Here is a 19,230-nt window from a genome sequence, read left to right as displayed (position 1 = left end):
CTAGACCATCAGGGCTAATTAGATATTGCAGGCTTGCTGCTTGTTGGACCTTCTGCAAAACTTTTGGCTTATGGACCCTAATTTTCATCCGAAGTTCAGCGTCAACCACTGAAATCATCAGACGCCGTCATCCTAGATCCACTAAAGCACTGTTCTTCGCTGGAAGTCTCCTCTGAGAAATTGTTACGAAGAACCCGCATATTTTTGACTATCGCTAATCATAAAGCTGCCCCGTCTGGTAGAGCAGCCCAAAATACTGACGCACCCGCGAGACAAATACTTGGAGATATATTGTTCTTAGTGTGCATTAGGACAATGTGGCCAACCACATTGACACTTTCTTCTGCTCAGTGTGTTTCCTTCAATCTCTTCAAAATCTTTCTGCTATAGTGATAGAGTCAAGGAGACAACCCCCAATGCGCTTCCCCCAGACCGTGGTATCCGACCCCTGTCGACTAAAGACTGCCAATTCTGGAAATCTTCCTCGATCTGATTGCTGCTGCGTATACTGGGGCCTATCTTACCGGCTTTGGGGGTTATTGAGCATCTTTCTTAGACTTTGTTTACCCTTGGAACACCTTATTCTCAAATTTTCTCATTAGTCCCGTCTTCTTGATTTCCTCAGCAAGCTCAACGGGATATATGGCTGCAGAATTTGCTGCACCACTTCTGCTTAATGTGTGAAAGCAGCATCCACAGGTCCACAGTTATTTGACATTTAAAAACGGTTCATGCTCGTTAAAGTAACCCAACAGGCATCGCGATAGTAACTCCAAGCGTAGAGCTTCTGCGGGACTGCCTTTGTATCTCTTGATCCTGGGTTTCAAGCCCCATTGGTACAAGATGTCCTAGCTATGGTCCTAGAGCTGCTATCGTTTTCTTTACCCACTATATCTCATATTTCACATGCTTCTCCTGCCTTTCTTATATTATTTCCTTTGCTTTCAAGTCAAATGCTCAATACGAAAATGACCAAGTGGAGACGAGTCTGATTCTAGATAGCCTGATGGAACTACCGTTGTTGGGGGCTCGTGTTCAAGCACCTCAATTGCCCACTGTCTGCAGGTATCCCTTCAAGTCTTCTACCGAGGCAAATTTTTAATACAAGGTCACTCATTCGTCGGGAGCCTTGGGCCTAGGCACCTGCAAATGCTACCCTTGCCAGCCCGCTAGGCCTTACCATGCGGAGGGTTAACGTAACACTGAACGGATGTTCTTCTCCTCGACACTTGCCTGCTTCTACCACATACGATCCTGGTCTGACGTCGCTCATCATTGATACCAAGCCGGGAGACCCGAAGGATTCAATGCTTGATTAAGTATTCAAAGTGTTGCAATATTTACCGCCCAAAGGTAGAAAGTCTATATATCCCTGTCTCTAATGAGAACGTATAGTGCGTCTGGCTCGATTCTGGTCTTTTCATCTCTTCATTGGTCCTACCATGTTCTGCTGCTCTTACCTTAGCATCACCCAAAGTCACTCTTCCGTGGTTGCGGTCCCATACTAAGTGGAACTTCTCATCATCTGGAAGCTGCCACAAGGAAAGCCATAGAGTCCATCTTGGGAGTTTCTTCTACATTGGGAAACCGAAGCCATACCGCAACTTTTACACGTGCCTCTGTCCGCCATTTACTTGGATGTATGCAGACAGACCATAAAGACTCAAGTATAAAGTCAGCCTTCATCTCGCCTGGCCAGGACAGTCTTATCTACCCCTTTATCAAGTCAAGACAAGAAGACCCGTCGACTACAACCAAGATGCGCGTTTCCTGCTTCCTCACTCTTCTCTCCACCGCCTTCGTGGCCGCCGCTCCTGGCACTGTTCCCGCTGCCGACGCCGAGTCATATATCATTACGGGCCCGCTCCCTTATGAGGAACTTAAGGCCGAGGTCGCCAATCTCAAGAACACCGACGAGTCCAACGCCGCAAGAAGTCTCGACAAGCGCATCTGCTTGGGCGTCTACCTGTGTGACGGCACCAATTTCACGGGCGAATGTTACTACGCCTGCTATCCCGTTGGCAAAGGCATCTATCCCGACTCGTACTGGGTTAGCCGTATTACTTCTGTTGGACCGGACCAGGGAGGCCAATGTGACTTCTATGCCGCGTAAGCTTTACTCTCAATTTATCAAGTTTTGCAAATGCCTCGTTGCTAACATAAAATATAGCGGCGCCAACAGTGATCCCACAAAAGGCCGTCACCAGATCTTCCGCTACCCTGGCGGCAATCTTGCTTCAGGCATTGACAACAACATGGGCTGCTTCTATTGCAACCCCGTCTAAATGTCAAAAACGGACTAGAGGTAATAAGGGAAGGATGTTGCGGTACAGTAACCTCATAAGACGATTGTACACAGTTAGCAACTAATAATTGAGAGCTGTAACCGTTGTCCAACTAGTACAGCAACACCGAGAAGGTACTTTAATGATTTGGATAAGTAGACCCGCGCAAAAAGATGAAGTCTTGGTTGCAAGTAAAAGTAATGGCAAACTTAACAGCCAGCCGGGAGCTAGTTTTCGTGTTGTTCTCGAATCTATTCTTCGTCCCATGTTAGACATCAGGCAATAGGCCAGATCCCTGTGTGACACAGCCAATGGCGCCCGTAACTCGATCCCGAAAAAAGAAATCGTCGCCAAAGGATCAAATCCTAACCTTAAAGTTAAAACTGATGGAAACCATAGATACCTCGATTAGCAGGTTTTGGTGGTTGAAATAAGACGGGGTAATTGGGTCGCCGGCGAGTAGTGCGGAGAGAAGTACGAGGCGACGAAGCGTATTACTGATCATAAATTCCCCCAAGCCCTGTCTGCGCGGCCTCGCATACCTGACCAAGTCAGCCGCCTTGGCGGGCATTCTGGCGTCGATTTTGTGGCTGCGGCTTCAGGGCAGCTTCTCTGGATGCGAATCTTGGGCTTGCTCTCGTGAACGAGGACGCGTGTGCATCGTCATGATCACTAAATCTGCATCGTGTTATTATCGTGAAAGTGGTAAATGTGTCTCTTGAAAAACTAGGAAATGCGTTAGTGAGATGAGTATAAAAGCTCATGATGCTCTCGAGGATATTATGTCTGCATTCCGATCATCAAACGGGATCATAACAACATCAATCTCACCATCTATCCATTGAAAATCAATCAAATCTTTGACATTATGTCCAAGCTCATCACAGTCTACGGCGCAACAGGTGCTCAGGGCGGTAGTGTCGTGCAGGCCCTGCTCCGCGACAAGTCTGCTTCCTTCACTATCCGAGGCATCACCCGCAACCCCTCTTCCGCGGCCGCTCAGGCTTTGGCCTCTTCAGGAGTTGAAGTCGTCAAGGCCGACGGGTTGGACAAGCAGTCCCTCGTTGCGGCGTTCAAAGATAGTTGGGGCGTGTTTGCGAACACTAACTCAGATGACCCGGTAAGCCAGGTTCTTCATCTCGAAACCTAAATCTTCGAAGAAAGAATGAGACAACTGACAGTAGCAAAGACAATCGGTGAAGAAGGTCTGCCCAGCGAGACGGACGTGGGAAAGCACATCGTCGATGCTGCTGTTGAGGCCGGCGTGAAGGTTTTCGTATACAGCGGTATGGTGTCTGCCAGCGAGGTCACGAAGGGAGCGCTGCCAGTCAAAGCGTTTGAAGGTAAGATTACATGCATCAGAACTAATGAGAATTACCATGTTAACAATACTCGCAGAGAAACACGCCATCGGCGAGTACGCCCGTTCCAAGCCGTCGTTGACTGTCGTGGAGGTCAGTCCAGGATGGTACATGGAGAACTTTCTCCCCCCTGAGCTCGCCGCCGTGTTCGGCGGCCTGCCATACACACCTGACGCGGAGGGGTACATGACATTCAGCAGCCCACGCTGGGGTGGCAACGAGGAGGTGCCTCTCATCGGTATCGAAGCCGACTACGGCGACCTTGTTCACGGCGTCTTTCTCGCACCAGAGAAGTACAAGGGGAAGCGCGTTCAGGGCATGTCGCAGTCGAGAGCCATTGACCGGTTCGGGGAAGATTTCGAAGTCGGTATGCTGCTCATCCCCTTTTCATGACATTGAAGAATGTCAAGTATATAGCTGACGTGTGGTGAATAGCGACTGGCAAAAAGGCTCGATATGTCCCGATCGAGGACTGGAAGACTCTCGAGACTTACGGAATGCGGGCACTGGAGACTGTCAAGGGCATGTTTGGCTTCGTGCAGTATTCTGGCGGGTTGTACTATGGCGAGCCGAACGATCTCGCGCTTCCTGCGGAGCTTAAGGCTGCTGCTGTGAAGGCCCAGGGCAAGGGGAAAGATGACGCTGAGTTGATGACGCTGGAGAGGTTCTTCAGGGCGCACTTTGGCTGATGGGGTGGTGAGTCTGTTGTTGGCTTCGTTGGCTTTCCAATTAGTGGTTCTTTTGTGACTTCCTTACCGACTCCTAGTATAATGAACTCCATAATTGACAACAATCTTTACGCAGAAATATTCATTTGATTGCTGAGATTCAAGACCCAACACTTTTAACACACTTCTCAAACCTCTTGATATCATATCGCCCAACCCGTATCCTCCTTAAGAACCCCCCACTCATAGCAACCACCTCACTGAGGCGCAGACAAGTCCTTCAGGATTTTCCTCCCCCTCACGGCATCCTCCTCATGATCCGGCTCCCTCGCCGTCTCTGCAATTCCCTCCTCGATCCACTGCTTGACGGCAGGGTGCTCCAGCAATCTCTCAACATATGCCACCGCTTCGGGGCTCTTCAGCTTGAGCCCAAAAGTCTGGATCCTCGTCGCGGGAGGCGCGAAAAACGCATCAGCAGCCGAGAACTCCTTACCCGCCAACCACGGACCGCCAAACTTCTTGATACCATCCGTCCACAGCTCATCCAGACGGTCGAGGTCACGCTGCAGGGCCGCGTCAGGCGGGCCGCAGAGATCGATGCGCAGCGCGACGTTCATGGAGCACTGGTCACGGATGGCGTCGAAGCTCGAGTGCATCTCTGCGGTGGCGCAGCGGGCAAAGGCGCGAGCTGCCTTGTCCTGGGGCCATGCGGCCGGGTAGGAGTCGGCGATGTACTCGACGATGGCGAGGGAGTCCCAGACTGTAGTGTCACCGTCGACAAGAGTGGGCACTTTGCCGGAGGGGGAGAAGGAAAGGAAAGCCGGTTGGCGACGACCAGCGACAAAGGTTTGCAGACGCTCTTCAAAGGGGATGTCGAGGGCCTTCAGGAGAACCCAAGGCCTCATTGACCAGCTAGAGTAGCGCTTGTTGGCGATGTAGAGGACGTAGCCCATTGTGACGGTTTACAGCTTTGATCTCAGTTGAAGGATATGAATTTAAGAAGTCAAGATTTGATACAGATGAAAAGAAGGCATACGAAATCGGTCGCGGGATATGGCCAGTGTATATATATGCAGTCCGCACTAGCGGGTTGACTCATCTGATGATGCTCTATCGCGAGATATGTGTTAATAGACGCCCTACCGTGTGGTGGAGTGAAGTGTAAAGCAAGGGGCCTTCCTCTTTTGGCAGGAATGAACAATAGTTTAGACGAGACGTATTACCAATTCAGCCTCAACTAGACTCCAACTGCAATGCTAGCCAGCTGGATTTTGGGTGTGAAGCCGAGAAAAATAAGCATACCCGCACACCGACACGAGGGAAGTGGGGTTGGGCCATTGCTGAGCTGCCATGTCAATGAAAGGGCGCTGCGGCGATAACTCAATTGGGTAAAAATTAGAGGGCCAAGAAGCTAAAATGTTGTAACGGAGAACAGGCCAGAAGCGAGCGGCTTTACCAATCAACTGTGACGCGCAAGGTACGAGCCGGGTCATCTTGTTATGTTTGAATATGAAAGACTGGTGGTATTGGAATCAATCCCGCTCCTGCGAATCAGCATGATAGCTAATGCTGATCCAAACGGATAGCTGCATTGCGAAGTTGACATTCTAAAACTGTATGGCGTTAAAACCAGAGAACATCATCACCGGGAACAAGAGAGGTGGAGATGAAGAAATGCCTGGAGTCAGTGGAGAACTCCATCACTCCTAAGTCGAAAGCCATAGTCTGTCTGTATGAGGGATAGCTTCTTGCAAACGGGTACAGCCGTATGTGACTCATTTGAAGCTTCTTACTGCAAGGGAAGACACATTTCATCATCTCCCAGAAAAATAATCCGAATAGTGTAGAGTCATTCTTGTAATCAGTACCTGAAGTACGGAGTAGATAGAGTTGGACCGCGTCTGTTGATGGTTATCAACGCGCCGTAAAGCGGGCCAAACGGCCTAGACCACCGAAATTGCTTGCCTGTAATAGCTCCAGGCCGGTATGCCAAGGCCGATCGAATCGGCATTGGAACCTGGATTCTGTACTCGAGAACGGAGGAAACGGGGACCGTCTGTTTGAGTGATTCGTAGCTGGATCTAGTTTAAAATGAAGAAACAGGAAAAACGACACACAAACCCCTTGAATAGACCAGTAGCAGCTATTTCCTCATACAGTACCTGATTCCCTTAATAATTTCACTGGGAGCAAATACCACAGCAAATGATGTGCATTACGTAATCCAACACCACCCGATAATTGGACTGTTGGACTTTTGCGCCAGTGGGAACTTTGTACCTGAGCTTCTGTATTCGGCCAGCTTGAACTAAACTTTTTGGTGGCCTCATACAACTTCCCACTTTCTACCAAACATCACCATCATAATCCCGACTCGGCGACCGAGTATGCTCACGGCACCATGGGTTTGCCGCCGGTGCCTGGGAGGGCTCCTCAAGCCCAGGAACGCCCAATTCATCCGCCGCGCTAGCACAGGCAAGCTCCAGCCTGCCCATCAACAACGTCTTTCCAGTGCGCAACTAACATGACGCCCTCCAAGCAGATACCGCCAACACAAACCTGCCACCGGCCCTCCTTCAAAGGGCACGGAGTCTAGCAACAGAACACGAGGATCTCTCGCGCACACTCGAGGATAACTACGACTCTAAAACGGCCCGCCGCATCGGCGAGCTCTCGAGCGTCGTGACCGCCCTGAAAGAATGGGAAAAGGCACAGGCCTCGATAGCGGAGCTCAACGGCCTCCTCGGCTCCAAGGACAAGGAGCTCCGTGAGATGGCGAAGGACGAATTGGAGAGCACGACGGGCCACCTCGGCGCCCTCTCGCGCAAACTCTCGGCGGCCCTGACCCCCAAAGACTCCTTCGCCCACATGCCGTGCCTGCTGGAATTGCGGCCCGGCCCCGGTGGTCTCGAGGGCCGCTTCTTCGCCGACACCCTTTTCAAGATGTACAAGCAATACTGCACGCGCAAGGGCTACCGCGTGCAGGTCATTAAGTACGAAATGGCCGACGCGGCGGGCGACTCTTCTTCAGCGGCGGGCGAGCAGCCGTTGCAGGAGGCCATCATCGAGGTCCAGGACCCCGGAGCGTACGACATCTTCCGCGGGGAGGCCGGCATGCACCGCGTGCAGCGGGTACCGGCCACCGAGAGCAAGGGTCGCACGCACACCAGCGCCGTGGCCGTGTGGGTTCTCCCTTCGTTCCCCGAGAACGGCGCCGTGGAGGAGGACTTTAACAACCCGGAAAGCGACTTCTTCATCGACCCGCAAGAGGTCAAGATCGAGACGATGCGCGCGAGAGGCGCGGGCGGACAGCACGTCAACAAGACGGAATCGGCTATCCGGATGACGCATTTGCCGACGGGCACGGTGGTGAGCATGCAGGACTCGCGGTCGCAGCAGCGAAACCGCGAGGACGCGTGGAAGCTCCTGCGCTCGAGAGTCGCTCTGCAGCGGCGCGAGGCGAAGGAGGAGGCCGCGGCGCAGCTGAGGAACTCTGTGCTTTCAAAGAACAAGATCACGAGAGGCGACAAGATCAGAACGTACAATTACCAGCAGGACCGCGTGACGGACCACCGCGCCGGCATTGACGTGCACGACTTACCCGACGTCATCTCCGGCGGGGAGACGCTGGATAAGGTATTTGAAAGCGTACGGGAGTGGATGGTCTCACAGGATATTGAGGCCATGATGGCCGAGCAGGAGGCCGCGACGTTGATCGCGGAGAAGAAGGCGCAGAAGTAATGCGTCCCCTCCTCGTCTTGTAATACTCTCTTTGTATCATATTGTAGACCACCTAGAACAAAAAGCAAAGCACAGGACCAAAGAAAAAAGAGCCTGGCATCGTTATTCAGTAATGCTTCGTTGAAAGAGGCATCCTCGTGAAAAGCCATAAATGTTGTATACAAACCCGGAACACGATGCCGCGTCGCGTAGTTTGTTTTCTCCCTTGTCCAACGAAAGGGCCATGGAACAATCCCAGCCCACAAACTTTTCCCAACCGGGTGATGATGCGACCCCGACGTACGTACCCCGGATTCGTCCAAATCCCGCCCCCAAACGTGTGCTTCAGCAGATCACCAAGCATCTGGAACAACGTGTTTTTTATGAAAGATACCATGCAGGCACATCCTTGACGAGGGTAGAAAGCGCTTGGGTTCCCATGTCTCGCAAAATGTCAGTCCGAAAGGTGCTTGTGTCGTAGACCCCCCGTCGAGTTTGCTGACTTGGGTATGTCATGTCGGAGCGCCGGTGGAGAGTCAAAATGAGGAAGCGTTCGATGCGAAAAAACCGGTTGATTCAGCCAGCCACTGGCCATGTGAAATTGTGTTCAGTCACAGTGATATGATATAAGCAAAACCTTGAACATTGAAAAAAAAGAGCTTTTACATTTTTGACTACATCAAGTATCAGATACAAGAGAGGGGATGTCATACTGCGTCGGCATGACAGAGGGATCCCAAGTTTTGTGTGTTCTCCGTCGTGTTATCCGTTTTCCTTTTTGCCTGGATAACATCCCTCCAACCTTCAAATCAGCCATAAAGACGCCGCGCTATGGTCATATAATAATGTACAACAAGGGTGGGGTAAGGTACAGGAACGTGTAGCGGACTCGCGGACTGCCCAGTCGTGGAGACTTCGGGCTTCGTCAATGGTGTACAATGTGTGCTCTCCTCCTCAGTCCGGGCCACACGCTCCAGGTTTCGCAATCATGAGGGGGGAGTAGAATAAATCAAGCAAGCTGGCGTTCACGTCTCATCATCTCCAGCACGCCAACGACGCCGTTCTTGCGGAGCCTCTCGAGCACAACGCGCATGCCCTCACGGCTCTTGCCCATCTGGTCCTGCGTCTTGCTGGAGGCCAGGTTCTCGATGCTTCGCTGGATGCCACGGGCGCCAAGTCCGGTCATCCAGCCGGACAGCCAACGGCCTTCCTTCTGCTCCGGCTGCTCTGCAACACTAGCTGCCTGGGGCAGCTGGTCCTTCTTGCCGCCGCGAAGTCTCTCGCCGAGGCGCGACCTGTAGATGACAGTGGTTGTAACGTCGGTAGCTGCGTCGACGGGAGCGCCGGCGGGCAAGCGGAAGTCTTGCTTCTCAACAACAGAAAGCACATTCATGAAGTTGAGGTTGCGGCTTTCGGTGCGCATCCAGCCCTCACGCATGTCAACAATCGAAGTCTCCAGGATGTAGCTCGCCTTTTCAGCAGAGCCACCACCGGTGATGGAAGCGGGAAGGAGCTTGAAGACCGGGGCTGGCATACGCGACTTCTTCAAATGGATACGGGTCGTGTGCAGCCTGCCCGTCGCCGGGTCGAGGTGGCTGTCGATGGTATCGGTGCTGAGCACATGGGTGGAGAAGGGGTTGAGTTTGGGCGAGGAGTAGCGGAGGAAGTAGGCTAGGGTCACAGTCGGGAAGGGGTGGGAGTAGGTGTGGTTCGTCGAGTGCGTGAGGACCATCTTGGCTGCGGCAGCAGTTGATTGCGGTAGACGATGCAGGTTTCAATTGAAGTCTTCGAAAGTTGTTCGATGCGAGAAAGCGCTCACGTTCGTCTGGACGTAGGGGGTGTTGACATCGAGAGGCTGGCGTGGACGTCCCAGTGCAAATTCCGGGGGTTGTCTGAAAAGGGCCAAAAAAAGTGAAGCTATATCCGCCACGGAAGCTCGGCTACCGAGTCGTCGGTATTTTCGGTTTCGGGAGTTTGCGCAATGTAAGCTTATCGTAAATGAGGGATCCAGAAGAAGAGGCTGAAGAGAAGGAGGAGAGCGGCAGGACGGGAGGTCTGGGGGGAGGGTTAAAAATGAGGAGTAGACGGAATATTGGGGAGAGGTGAGGAGAGGAGGAGAAGGGCGGTTGGAATGATGTAGTGTGCAACGACACCGTGCGTATATCGAACGATAGGTCGATTGATTTTGGGGGAGAAGCTGCCGTGCGACTTTCTTTTTGAGGGATGGTATTGGTCGGCCAATGGCGTAGAAGACCCCAAGGCGGCCTGTCGGCCATTGGATATTTCCAGCCACTGGGAGGCTACGGCAATAAGCTTTGTCCATCATTGCAAAGCGCTCCGATTGGCCGGAAGATCTCATTGCGCCCGCTTTTGGTCAGGCGAGCTTGGGCCTCATCAGTGGCAAAATCACATGATGTGGAGTACACCGAGCTCACCGAGAGCTTGAATGAGCTGTCACGGTCAGTTTGAGCCTCACCTTTGCCCCACCTTGAAACTCGACCTCATTTCTGTAGTCTGTAGCCTGCAGCCATGTGGCTCTTTAGAGTTTCTGCATGAAACACAAAACGGAAATGGCGGAGCTTTGTGAGCTGCTTCCCAGCCAAGGCACCTTGATCTGTTCTTTGATGACAACGGGCACGGCTGCTGTCGAGGTGAGTGCAGGAGTTTCCCCATTCCTCGAATTGTGGTTTCTGATTGGCTCTGCCCAACGACATTGATGATTGAAGCGTAAGGGTAACCCCCATAACATGCATCAACATGAGTCGATGTCTGCGATGTCCATTCTTGAAAACTCGTTCAGAGCTGGCTGCAGTCTGTCAACTCATTTCACTAATCCAAGATAGGGTTTCTCATCAGACTGGCGTTCCCGCTCAAAATACCACATGCACTGCTTGTGAAGCTGGACTGGATTCTTCGTAGTTAAACAATAGCTGTAGATAGCTAGCCAACACGTAACTCAAAGCTTCTCAAGGCGAAACTCTTCTCGTGGGCATACAAGACGGGAATGCGTTAAGGTTCCCCAAATGCTTGTCGTGCCATGGTCTCGACTCGGTCACCAACCTAATCGGAGCTTCTCCAACAATAATAGACTGTTTCTCTATGACTAGCCTACACGTAAGGGCAGTACCTAGGCTATGTATAAGGATATCTCAATGTTTGTCAACCAACAATGCACCTTTGCAAAGAATCCAGATCCCCGAACCCATGGAAAAAAAAAAATTTCTAAATCACCTACACTGCCAACGAAAGCTTGGTGCTCTTGAAAGTGGTATCCCGTTATGTAAAAGGTCCCGAAAGCTACAGTGATAAATTCCGACTCCCCAGACTGTGAGATTGAACAGATGCCATTACTGACTTGGTGGCTTTACAGACTCCCCATCCAGCTCCGCTCGTATGTGCGGCTCCCCCGAGAGCTCTACAATATATTGCTGCGAAGCCGTTGGAACCATTTTGTATTTCACATCCTCGTTTACCGCAGCGTGCTGTTGTGTAGCGCCCATAACATGCATGCGTGATGTTGCGGCCTTCCTCTTTCTTAGATACCAGAACATCCAAATGGCAATGACGGAGAACGCTGCGCCTACGCCCGCGCCCACGGCGGCGCCAATGATACCGGCCTGATTGCTCCAGGTCTCACTGCCGGTCTCATTGCTGGTACCACTGTCACTACCGGTGGATGATACCGTGGGAGCTGGCGCGGAAGGGGCAGAGGCCGACAAAGGACCCAAGGTAGTCGTTGTACTGGTTGTAGAAGACGAGGCAGATGTAGAAGATGAAGATAGAGAAGACGTAGAAGATGTAGAAGATGTCGTCACCTCATCCTTGATTCTAACCCCTTGGCCCGAGTTACAACAGTCCGAAGCTTTCTTGTCGTTGCCACAGCAGTAACTCCCGTCTGCGCATTTGGTGACGAGGGCATCCATCCCAGAAGCCGGTACGCCATCTTGTACTGATAGGAAAGGTATCATTAGCAAATTTCCTAAAACGAAACATGGCATCAATCATAACAGACTATCACGGAAACCTTCATCTTTCAACAGACATCCTTTCGCAGCCGCGCTTAGAACTTACTATAATCGTCAGAAGCGCACAGCTTGATGCACTTCGGCGACTGCCAGGTCGGATCCGTGCAGCTCTCTCGCCAAGTAACTTTGCCAATCGGGTTCCAACAGAGGCCATTCGGCTGGCACTTGTCCCCAACGCCGGGATTGCAGCACATGCTGTGCCCATTGGCCTCGCAGGGTTCGTACTTATTACCACCAGCATTGGTGAGCGCGTGGCGGTTGGTGCCATTGGGAACAAAACATGAACCCTGGCCCGCCACAATGCTGGTGAATGTCACCAGAACAACCGGGAGAAAAACATGCATTTTTAATAGACCGTATTTTCGAAGAATGGAAGTTTGTGAGCAAAGGGAGAAGAATCGCGTGGAAGAAGATTAACATTAATCACAGCCAGGCCAGACTGGCGCACGGGATGTACTAGTGCGACACGACTAGACGCCATCAAGACTCAAGTCGCACCGCCACTTGCAACACCATGTGGTGGCCGTTATGAATGCTCCGAAATGTAAAAACCAATTTTCTGTTGTGTTGTGAATTCATTATCTGCTTTCCAGTCTCTGTGATGAAACCCTTCAATCATGGACATCTTGTTCAGGGACCAGAGCGACGCATAATGATGTCTGTCTTTGTTGTACGACTGATGTCAGATGGTGGTGTTTTTGGCCAAATTAGTGTCAAATCCCCCTTTTAGCCTCAGGGTTAGCGTGGTTGACGCAGCCTTATCCGTTGGAAAGAACGGCGAACCTTTGTCGAATAAGGATGGTGGAGATGATTCAGCTAGTGTCCTTGACAGTAAACTTATAGGACGGGGTAAAATGGTGCACTAGAGCACATGCTGAAATCGTTTTCACAAGCGAGTAGGCACTTGATGTCCTATGTTATCGACTACGGCCCGCCATCTCCCATGTAAAAGGTTACGCTGGAGACAGGCAGTGTAGCCACTCCATTAAATGCCATACGTCTAAGCTGACCCGGAAGTCTTTGGAACCTGTATTAGCAACTCCTCCAAGTAATTTAGAATTTACGGTGATTCCGGCACCACTGACTGAGACATCCCGAGGAGCGAACTCGGCCCGCTGTCGTTCCCCTCTCGCACGAAGACGCCCTCGCTTTCGACCTTCCATCCCTGGACACCGCTGAACTGCACAAACTGTACAGCCATCTCCCACGCCTCTCGATCCGCTGCGTCGCCGCTCTCAAAGGTCTTGAGCTCAAGCCAGGGGCTGTCTGGATCTGGATCGAAGAGCTCCCGGAAGAGCATTGAGTAGGATGTATTGCGCTCCATCCAAAGATCGGCGATATCGATGTTGCGCATTTCGTCGGCATCCTGTAGGATATCGTTTCGGGGTACTAGCTGCAAGAATAGACGATCGATGCGAGGAATGTTCTGAACGAGGGTGTTGAAATGGCTTGAAAGTGGGAAGATGCCGACGTAAGAAAAGTCACGGATCGAGGGAGCAATGAGTGAGGTGTCGTTGGGGAATTCTTCAGCACCAAGAAGCGCGCCAAGGATGGATGGTGGACGTTTGAGGTAGTATTCGTACGTCTTGTAGACGCGAGTCGATGAGCCTTCGTTGAGCAACAGAGACTGCCATGGGCGGATAGTGAACAGGTCACACGGGACACGCTTGCGTAGCGAGTCTTCGTGGGGTGGTGCCTGTTTTGACGAAGATGACGACGTCCTTGAATTGAATTTAGTTGTGACCACCTTCTTGTCCTTTCGTGAGAGGGACAAAACATGCTGCGGCATGTCGAAATTCCACGCGTCCCCCAAGAAGAGCATTCGCGACAGCAATTGCGCGAGTACTCGTGGTGATGCGATTATACTCAGCCGTGTGGGATCCACGTATTGAAATAAGGTCCTCCATAACCAGTTGTAGTCTTCACTGTAAGATGCTTTACTCGCGAACCCGGTCTCCATCAACTCAACGCTGCTTGCGCCATGAGTGGAAACGCTCCCCATGGCGTCCTCGACGAACATGGTCAAAGTATTGACGTAGTTTGTCAGATTATTTGTTCTAAGAAAAGAGAGTATGTCGATAGCGGATGCTGGGTCTCCTGTCTCCTCTATAAGCGGCAGCTCAAAGCGGTCGAACGTCCATATCACATGTCTGAAGAGTAGAGGCAGCACAGCACCCCGCCATCTCTTGCTTACGACTGATACGCTCTTGAGATCGCGATCGAAAAAGATATTTTGGAGCATCAAAGAGCTTGGCTGATCGTGGAGCTTCGAGTCAGAGGGCGCTGGCCGGTCCAAGTAGGTAAAGATATGGGCCAGAATCTCGTTCGGGAGATCGTTGATGGCCACAGCCATTGTCGATCCGTCGGGCATTCTATCAATATCTGAGTAAGTTTTAGCTAACTGAACAATGAAATGTTCTGAAGCATTAATATATATAAAAAGGTGGGTTTGGTCTAGGCTATGTGCCTCGATCTGAGGGACTGTTTCACGGAATGGTTTTGGCCGAGGCGGGTTTCAGATCAGACAAAAGGCTTGAGGTGGTTCAACAAACAGTTCAAATGGTTGTGATTGGGCCAGATTGATTGGGGTATCATAATAGTCTTTGGTTCTTGATGCAGATGAATCGCCAGTTCGATATGTGTGCGCTGGAATGTCTGGGTCTTGGATCGGAAGGATGGATGTAGCTTGAAAGAGAATGACTTTGGGGGGCAGAATGTCATCGCGGGGTCCTTTCCAGCCATGTGACGGCCACTTAAATCGCCACAACCAGCCCCACTCTAGCTTGCTGATAAGATAAGAGTGTTGATAAGAGCTCCAAAGCTTTAGTTCCCCTCCAGTCTGGACAGGGCAACTCGTAAGACAACAAACAAACGAAACTTTTCTAATGCACGCTCGTAATTACCATCTCGAGATATTACCAGTACAGTCAGCTATTACGTGTGCAGAGATTTTACAACGCAAGGTAACCGTTCTGCAGCTACTTGCTTTTTCCTCAACTAGTAACCCTCTGATGCGTCCGCCGGATTGCGGCGCATGCGGCGTTTCCTTTTCCCAAAACAACATCTTCTCAACACCCACTTGTACACCCTTGCTATTTAGCAAAAAATCCCACTAGCTGAGGTGAAAATGGACCACAACGAAAGACTGCGATTCAACGGCGGCTATCGGGCTTTTCCATTTGCCGTCTACTAGAGCATTGGCCCCCCGTGTCAGCTATGACAAAGGCGGGGAAAGCGGGGGCTAAGGTGGGCGGAGCGTCTCGATCGTGGTCATGAATTGGTATGACATCGTCCACGACGGAGGGGGGCGAGGGGCGAGGGGCTCAAGGGCTAAAGATTATCCATCGAGGGGTTGCTTACATGCATCTGACATCCCATGAACCTGGTCAAATTTCTCAAAATTTGAATTAGAACTGCCGAACTGCTATTCCGGTCGGAAACAAAGAGAGCGCCAAGCCGAGTCAATTGTATTAAAGCCAGCACACCATCCAGGAGCTTCCGACTCTCTTGGTTTCTGTTTCTGAACGATGCAATTCCTAAGTCCATCTGTCGAAGCGTCTCTAATGGCTGCCAAAAACCAACAAAGACCCCCCTTCCGTGCGGAGCACATGGGCTCGCTGCTGCGACCCAAGGCCCTCACAGAGAAACGTATTGCTCTGGATGAAAAGAAGGCAGTTGAAATTGCCGAGGACAATGAGCTACACCGTCTCGAGGAGGAGGGTGTTCGCGACATTGTCAAGACTCAGCTCGACCTAGGTTTCCATGCCATTAATGACGGTGAGTACCGTCGCCACCAGTTCTGGGGTAATTTCTTCCCTGGCCTTGAGGGCTTCGAAGAAGTTCCTGCTCCCAGTTGGGATATTTTCCGCATGTATGTGCCGGATATCGCAGCATTCAGTAAGTCCTCGAGATTGTTCTTTTTTCTTTTACACCTATAACTAACGATATTGCTTCTCAGTCGAGAGCGACCACAAGCCTGGCGAATCTATTCTCTGCACCGGCAAGATCAAGCACAAGGGTAGCACTTATTTGAAAGAGTGGGAGTTCTTGAAGAGCATCATACCCGCTGACAAGGTCAAGCACGCGAAGCTGACCCTGCCCGCTCCTGAATGGTACCACCTGCGATACAAGAAGGGACATGCGTACGCAAAGGATGTTTACGCCAACGACGAGGAGTACTTCGCCGACATTGCAAAGGCCTACCGCACTGAGCTGGATATTCTTTACGAACACGGCGTGCGCAACGTCACCATTGACGACCCCAACTTGGCGTGTAAGTTGCTACCATCCAAACCTTTATACCCGGACATTGGAATATGGGGATGCTAACGCAATCATCTGGTAGACTTCTGCTCAGAGAAGATGCTCCAGGGGTTCAAGGACGCGGGCGAGGACTCGGACGCCCTGCTCCAGTCCTACATCAAGCTTTATAATGACAGCATTAGCTCCCGACCCGCAGACATGCACTTGGGCATCCACCTGTGCCGCGGCAACTTTGCATACTCGCGCCACTTCTCCGAGGGAGGCTACGACCGCATCGCTTCGCGGTTGTTCAAGGAGATCAACGCCGACACCTACTTCCTCGAGTATGACACTGACCGCGCTGGCGGCTTCGAGCCCCTCAAGGAACTACCCGCTCACAAGAACGTCATTCTGGGAGTCATCACATCCAAGTTCCCTGAGCTTGAGGACCTCGACAAGATGCGCGAGCGTGTGTTCCAGGCGGCCGACTTCGTCGCGGAGGGCGCGGGCCAGACACGTGAGCAGGCACTGAAGAGAATTGGCGTCAGCCCGCAATGTGGTTTCGCTAGTCACCACCTTGGCAACTCGATTACACACGAGGACCAGACCAACAAGTTGAAGCTAGTGAGGCAGCTGGCCGACTCTATCTGGCCTGGCGAGCCTTAAAATTGATGACTGAATGAGCATTGAGTGGCGTAAAGGAGTAGCTGGGGCGAGGGTGCGGGTTGGTGGCGGCGTAAGTGATGGTGGGTGTGGTGTATATAATACCTTCACAGCAAGTGAGGGCTGACCTGGTGATGATGTATGGGCACATAACCGATCTTTCAGGTACGGCCACTCCATGCGGTGGTGAACATATAACTAGTCAAAAAATGCAAAATCAGGCAGATACCCGGCATGTTTGTTTGCAGGTCTCCTTTGCAGAGGACAGCTCCGACCTCTTCCATCAAGATTTGACAGTTGCTTAACCGTTTCAAATGCCAGTGTGAAAATGAGCTGTAGCTCCAAATTAGGGTATCTTTATGCTCAAGGGCCAAATAACTACGCCAAACGCCGCTCCCTATGCATCGAGGGCAACCCCTCTCACCGCTGCTCGTATGGAACACCTGAACAGTATAACGTCTAACCCAAGCAGAGGTTTAACGTTTATGCCCGTACAGCGCCAGGAATGCCCCCTTCTTTCCAATATACGACAAACACGCGCCCTTCCCAAGATTGCATGCTTCATACAGGCAGCGGTTGCGGGTTGTTGCCAACTGTCTTGTACAGCTCGCGCAGCTCAAACTCCTCGTGCCCTCCCTCGGGAACCTCGCCGACCACGCGAGCCGGCTGCCCTGCAACAACGCTGAAGCTCGGTATGACCATGTTTGGGGGCACGACGGTGCCTTCGAGGATACGGACGTAGTCCTTGACGATCGCGAACTCGCCCACCACGCACTCGCGGCCGATGTGCACGTGGGACCCGATCGAGGCGGCCTGGATGACCGTGTACTGGCCGACGAAGACGTGGTCTCCCATTCGGAGGGGCATGTACGTGAACATGCTATAAACAGAAACGAGTCAGCCGTCAAATTCACACGGACGAGCGCGACCGGCAGGACAGGAATAAAAAGTTGCTCTCACCCCTTGTACATTCGCCCCGGCGGTCGGAGCACAGCACCCCTGGAGAGGAAGCAGTATCGGCCGATGGCGACGGCGGTGTTGTTTGCCGGGGCGCCGCCGCTGGAAGACTGCGCGGATCGCGCGAGGTCGCCGCGGATCATGACCTCGGGCTGGATGACGGTTTTGCCGCCCAGCATGATGTTCTGGGTGCCGACCAGCGTCGCCTTGCGGGCGACCTTGTTGCCTGTGTCCTGCGGCGGTCAGTCAATCAGTTCACTCTCGGGATTGGGGAAAGATGCGCAGTGACTGCTAGGCACATGAAATGGGTGACGTACGGTCTCAATGTAGTCTCCCTTTGCCGGTCTTCGTGACATTGTGGGCGCTGCTGTGTGGGGAGTTACAAGTGGTGGTTAGAGGTTCATTGAAGATCTTGGTGATGGTTGTTGAGCAGACGCGTTTAGGTGTGACGTGGGTGCTGGCCCCAGCGGTCCAGGGGCGGAATTACAGCGCGCTGTCAGTTCACACTTCCGATGTTGGTGTGGCCCAACGCCTAATTCTTTTGGCTTACACCACTCACTCTTCTGCAATACAAATCCAAAAAATAGACATCATTGCTCGTTTGGTTAATATGTTAAAAAAAGTTATTTGCAGCAACAACAGTACCTTCAACTCATACTGATGTAACTTTATGTGTGGTTAGTCACGTATACCTCTGCCAGGATTAAATAGGTTAGTGCTGTCCCATGCTAACTGTTTGAGGTATTTGATGTTCGGTTTTCTCAGGGACCTTCAAGGCGGCCAGTTAGAAAATATTTACAAGATACATTTCGTGGCGATGGTCTCCGTATTTTTCGAGCCTTGGTGATGTATCTCTCTCCTAGTTTTCTATGGTAGGAACAATCTCGAGGGAACACTGGCCATTAAGAGCCTTCCGCGTCAAAAAGTGGAATAAGTCAAAAACTAACCTATTTAATCCTGGCAGAGGTATAGTAGAGCAGATAGAAGCTGCAAATATCCACAGAAGCTGGCATTCTAGTCACATCAAGTCTCGAAGGATCCGGTAGTCAAAACAAGCAAAAAGTGAAGATGCGGCCAGTGTGGATTGAACACACGACCTTCAGATTGATTGGATTGAAGTTTTCCAGGTCCGAGGACCCGCTTCAGTCTGACGCTCTCCCAACTGAGCTATGTCCGCCGATCATCTTCGGACTTCTGCCGATGTGTGCGGCATTGTGAACCCTGCATGCCCGACTCCGCTTCGGCGCAGATTGAGACTGGCCGCCAGATGTAATTTAGTCTACAAATTCAGTCTACATCCCAAGACTCT

At 51.7% G+C, this 19,230-nt stretch overlaps 9 protein-coding genes across 9 annotated transcripts; 4 read left to right on the top strand and 5 right to left on the bottom strand.

The window, feature by feature from the left end:
* Nucleotides 1-1,642: 1,642 nt before the first annotated feature.
* Nucleotides 1,643-2,285, top strand: CTRU02_200784 (uncharacterized protein; the record flags this gene model as incomplete). Its single annotated transcript, XM_036718798.1, has 2 exons — nucleotides 1,643-2,109; nucleotides 2,171-2,285. 2 exons carry the CDS (start codon nucleotides 1,643-1,645, stop codon nucleotides 2,283-2,285), a joined length of 582 nt encoding a protein of 193 aa, XP_036589798.1.
* Nucleotides 2,286-3,573: 1,288 nt separating this feature from the next.
* Nucleotides 3,574-4,039, top strand: CTRU02_200783 (NmrA family protein; the record flags this gene model as incomplete). The annotated part of the gene is made up of 2 exons (XM_070203742.1): nucleotides 3,574-3,691; nucleotides 3,732-4,039. 2 exons carry the CDS (start codon nucleotides 3,574-3,576, stop codon nucleotides 4,037-4,039), a joined length of 426 nt encoding a protein of 141 aa, XP_070062324.1.
* Nucleotides 4,040-4,571: 532 nt separating this feature from the next.
* On the bottom strand, nucleotides 4,572-5,267 carry CTRU02_200782 (glutathione s-transferase; the record flags this gene model as incomplete). The annotated part of the gene is made up of 1 exon (XM_036718796.1): nucleotides 4,572-5,267. The coding sequence occupies one exon, from the start codon at nucleotides 5,265-5,267 to the stop codon at nucleotides 4,572-4,574; it is 696 nt and encodes a 231-aa protein (XP_036589796.1).
* Nucleotides 5,268-7,086: 1,819 nt separating this feature from the next.
* Nucleotides 7,087-8,055, top strand: CTRU02_200781 (peptide chain release factor 1; the record flags this gene model as incomplete). The annotated part of the gene is made up of 1 exon (XM_036718795.1): nucleotides 7,087-8,055. One exon carries the CDS (start codon nucleotides 7,087-7,089, stop codon nucleotides 8,053-8,055), a length of 969 nt encoding a protein of 322 aa, XP_036589795.1.
* A 988-nt stretch (nucleotides 8,056-9,043) lies between these two features.
* On the bottom strand, nucleotides 9,044-9,766 carry CTRU02_200780 (PRELI-like family protein; the record flags this gene model as incomplete). Its single annotated transcript, XM_036718794.1, has 1 exon — nucleotides 9,044-9,766. The coding sequence occupies one exon, from the start codon at nucleotides 9,764-9,766 to the stop codon at nucleotides 9,044-9,046; it is 723 nt and encodes a 240-aa protein (XP_036589794.1).
* A 1,615-nt stretch (nucleotides 9,767-11,381) lies between these two features.
* On the bottom strand, nucleotides 11,382-12,403 carry CTRU02_200779 (uncharacterized protein; the record flags this gene model as incomplete). The annotated part of the gene is made up of 2 exons (XM_036718792.1): nucleotides 11,382-11,983; nucleotides 12,106-12,403. The coding sequence occupies 2 exons, from the start codon at nucleotides 12,401-12,403 to the stop codon at nucleotides 11,382-11,384; spliced, it is 900 nt and encodes a 299-aa protein (XP_036589792.1).
* Nucleotides 12,404-13,119: 716 nt separating this feature from the next.
* Nucleotides 13,120-14,430, bottom strand: CTRU02_200778 (F-box domain-containing protein; the record flags this gene model as incomplete). Its single annotated transcript, XM_036718791.2, has 1 exon — nucleotides 13,120-14,430. One exon carries the CDS (start codon nucleotides 14,428-14,430, stop codon nucleotides 13,120-13,122), a length of 1,311 nt encoding a protein of 436 aa, XP_036589791.2.
* A 1,192-nt stretch (nucleotides 14,431-15,622) lies between these two features.
* Nucleotides 15,623-16,967, top strand: CTRU02_200777 (uncharacterized protein; the record flags this gene model as incomplete). The annotated part of the gene is made up of 3 exons (XM_036718790.2): nucleotides 15,623-15,956; nucleotides 16,018-16,332; nucleotides 16,405-16,967. 3 exons carry the CDS (start codon nucleotides 15,623-15,625, stop codon nucleotides 16,965-16,967), a joined length of 1,212 nt encoding a protein of 403 aa, XP_036589790.2.
* A 558-nt stretch (nucleotides 16,968-17,525) lies between these two features.
* CTRU02_200776 (dynactin arp1 p25 subunit) lies at nucleotides 17,526-18,277 on the bottom strand (the record flags this gene model as incomplete). The annotated part of the gene is made up of 3 exons (XM_036718789.1): nucleotides 17,526-17,844; nucleotides 17,925-18,154; nucleotides 18,239-18,277. 3 exons carry the CDS (start codon nucleotides 18,275-18,277, stop codon nucleotides 17,526-17,528), a joined length of 588 nt encoding a protein of 195 aa, XP_036589789.1.
* Between the last annotated feature and the right edge of the window lie 953 nt (nucleotides 18,278-19,230).

This window comes from Colletotrichum truncatum (genome assembly GCF_014235925.2).
Source record: "Colletotrichum truncatum strain CMES1059 chromosome Unknown Contig_0001, whole genome shotgun sequence".
Taxonomy (NCBI): Eukaryota; Fungi; Ascomycota; class Sordariomycetes; order Glomerellales; family Glomerellaceae; genus Colletotrichum; species Colletotrichum truncatum.
This window is presented reverse-complemented; position numbering and strand designations above follow the sequence as displayed.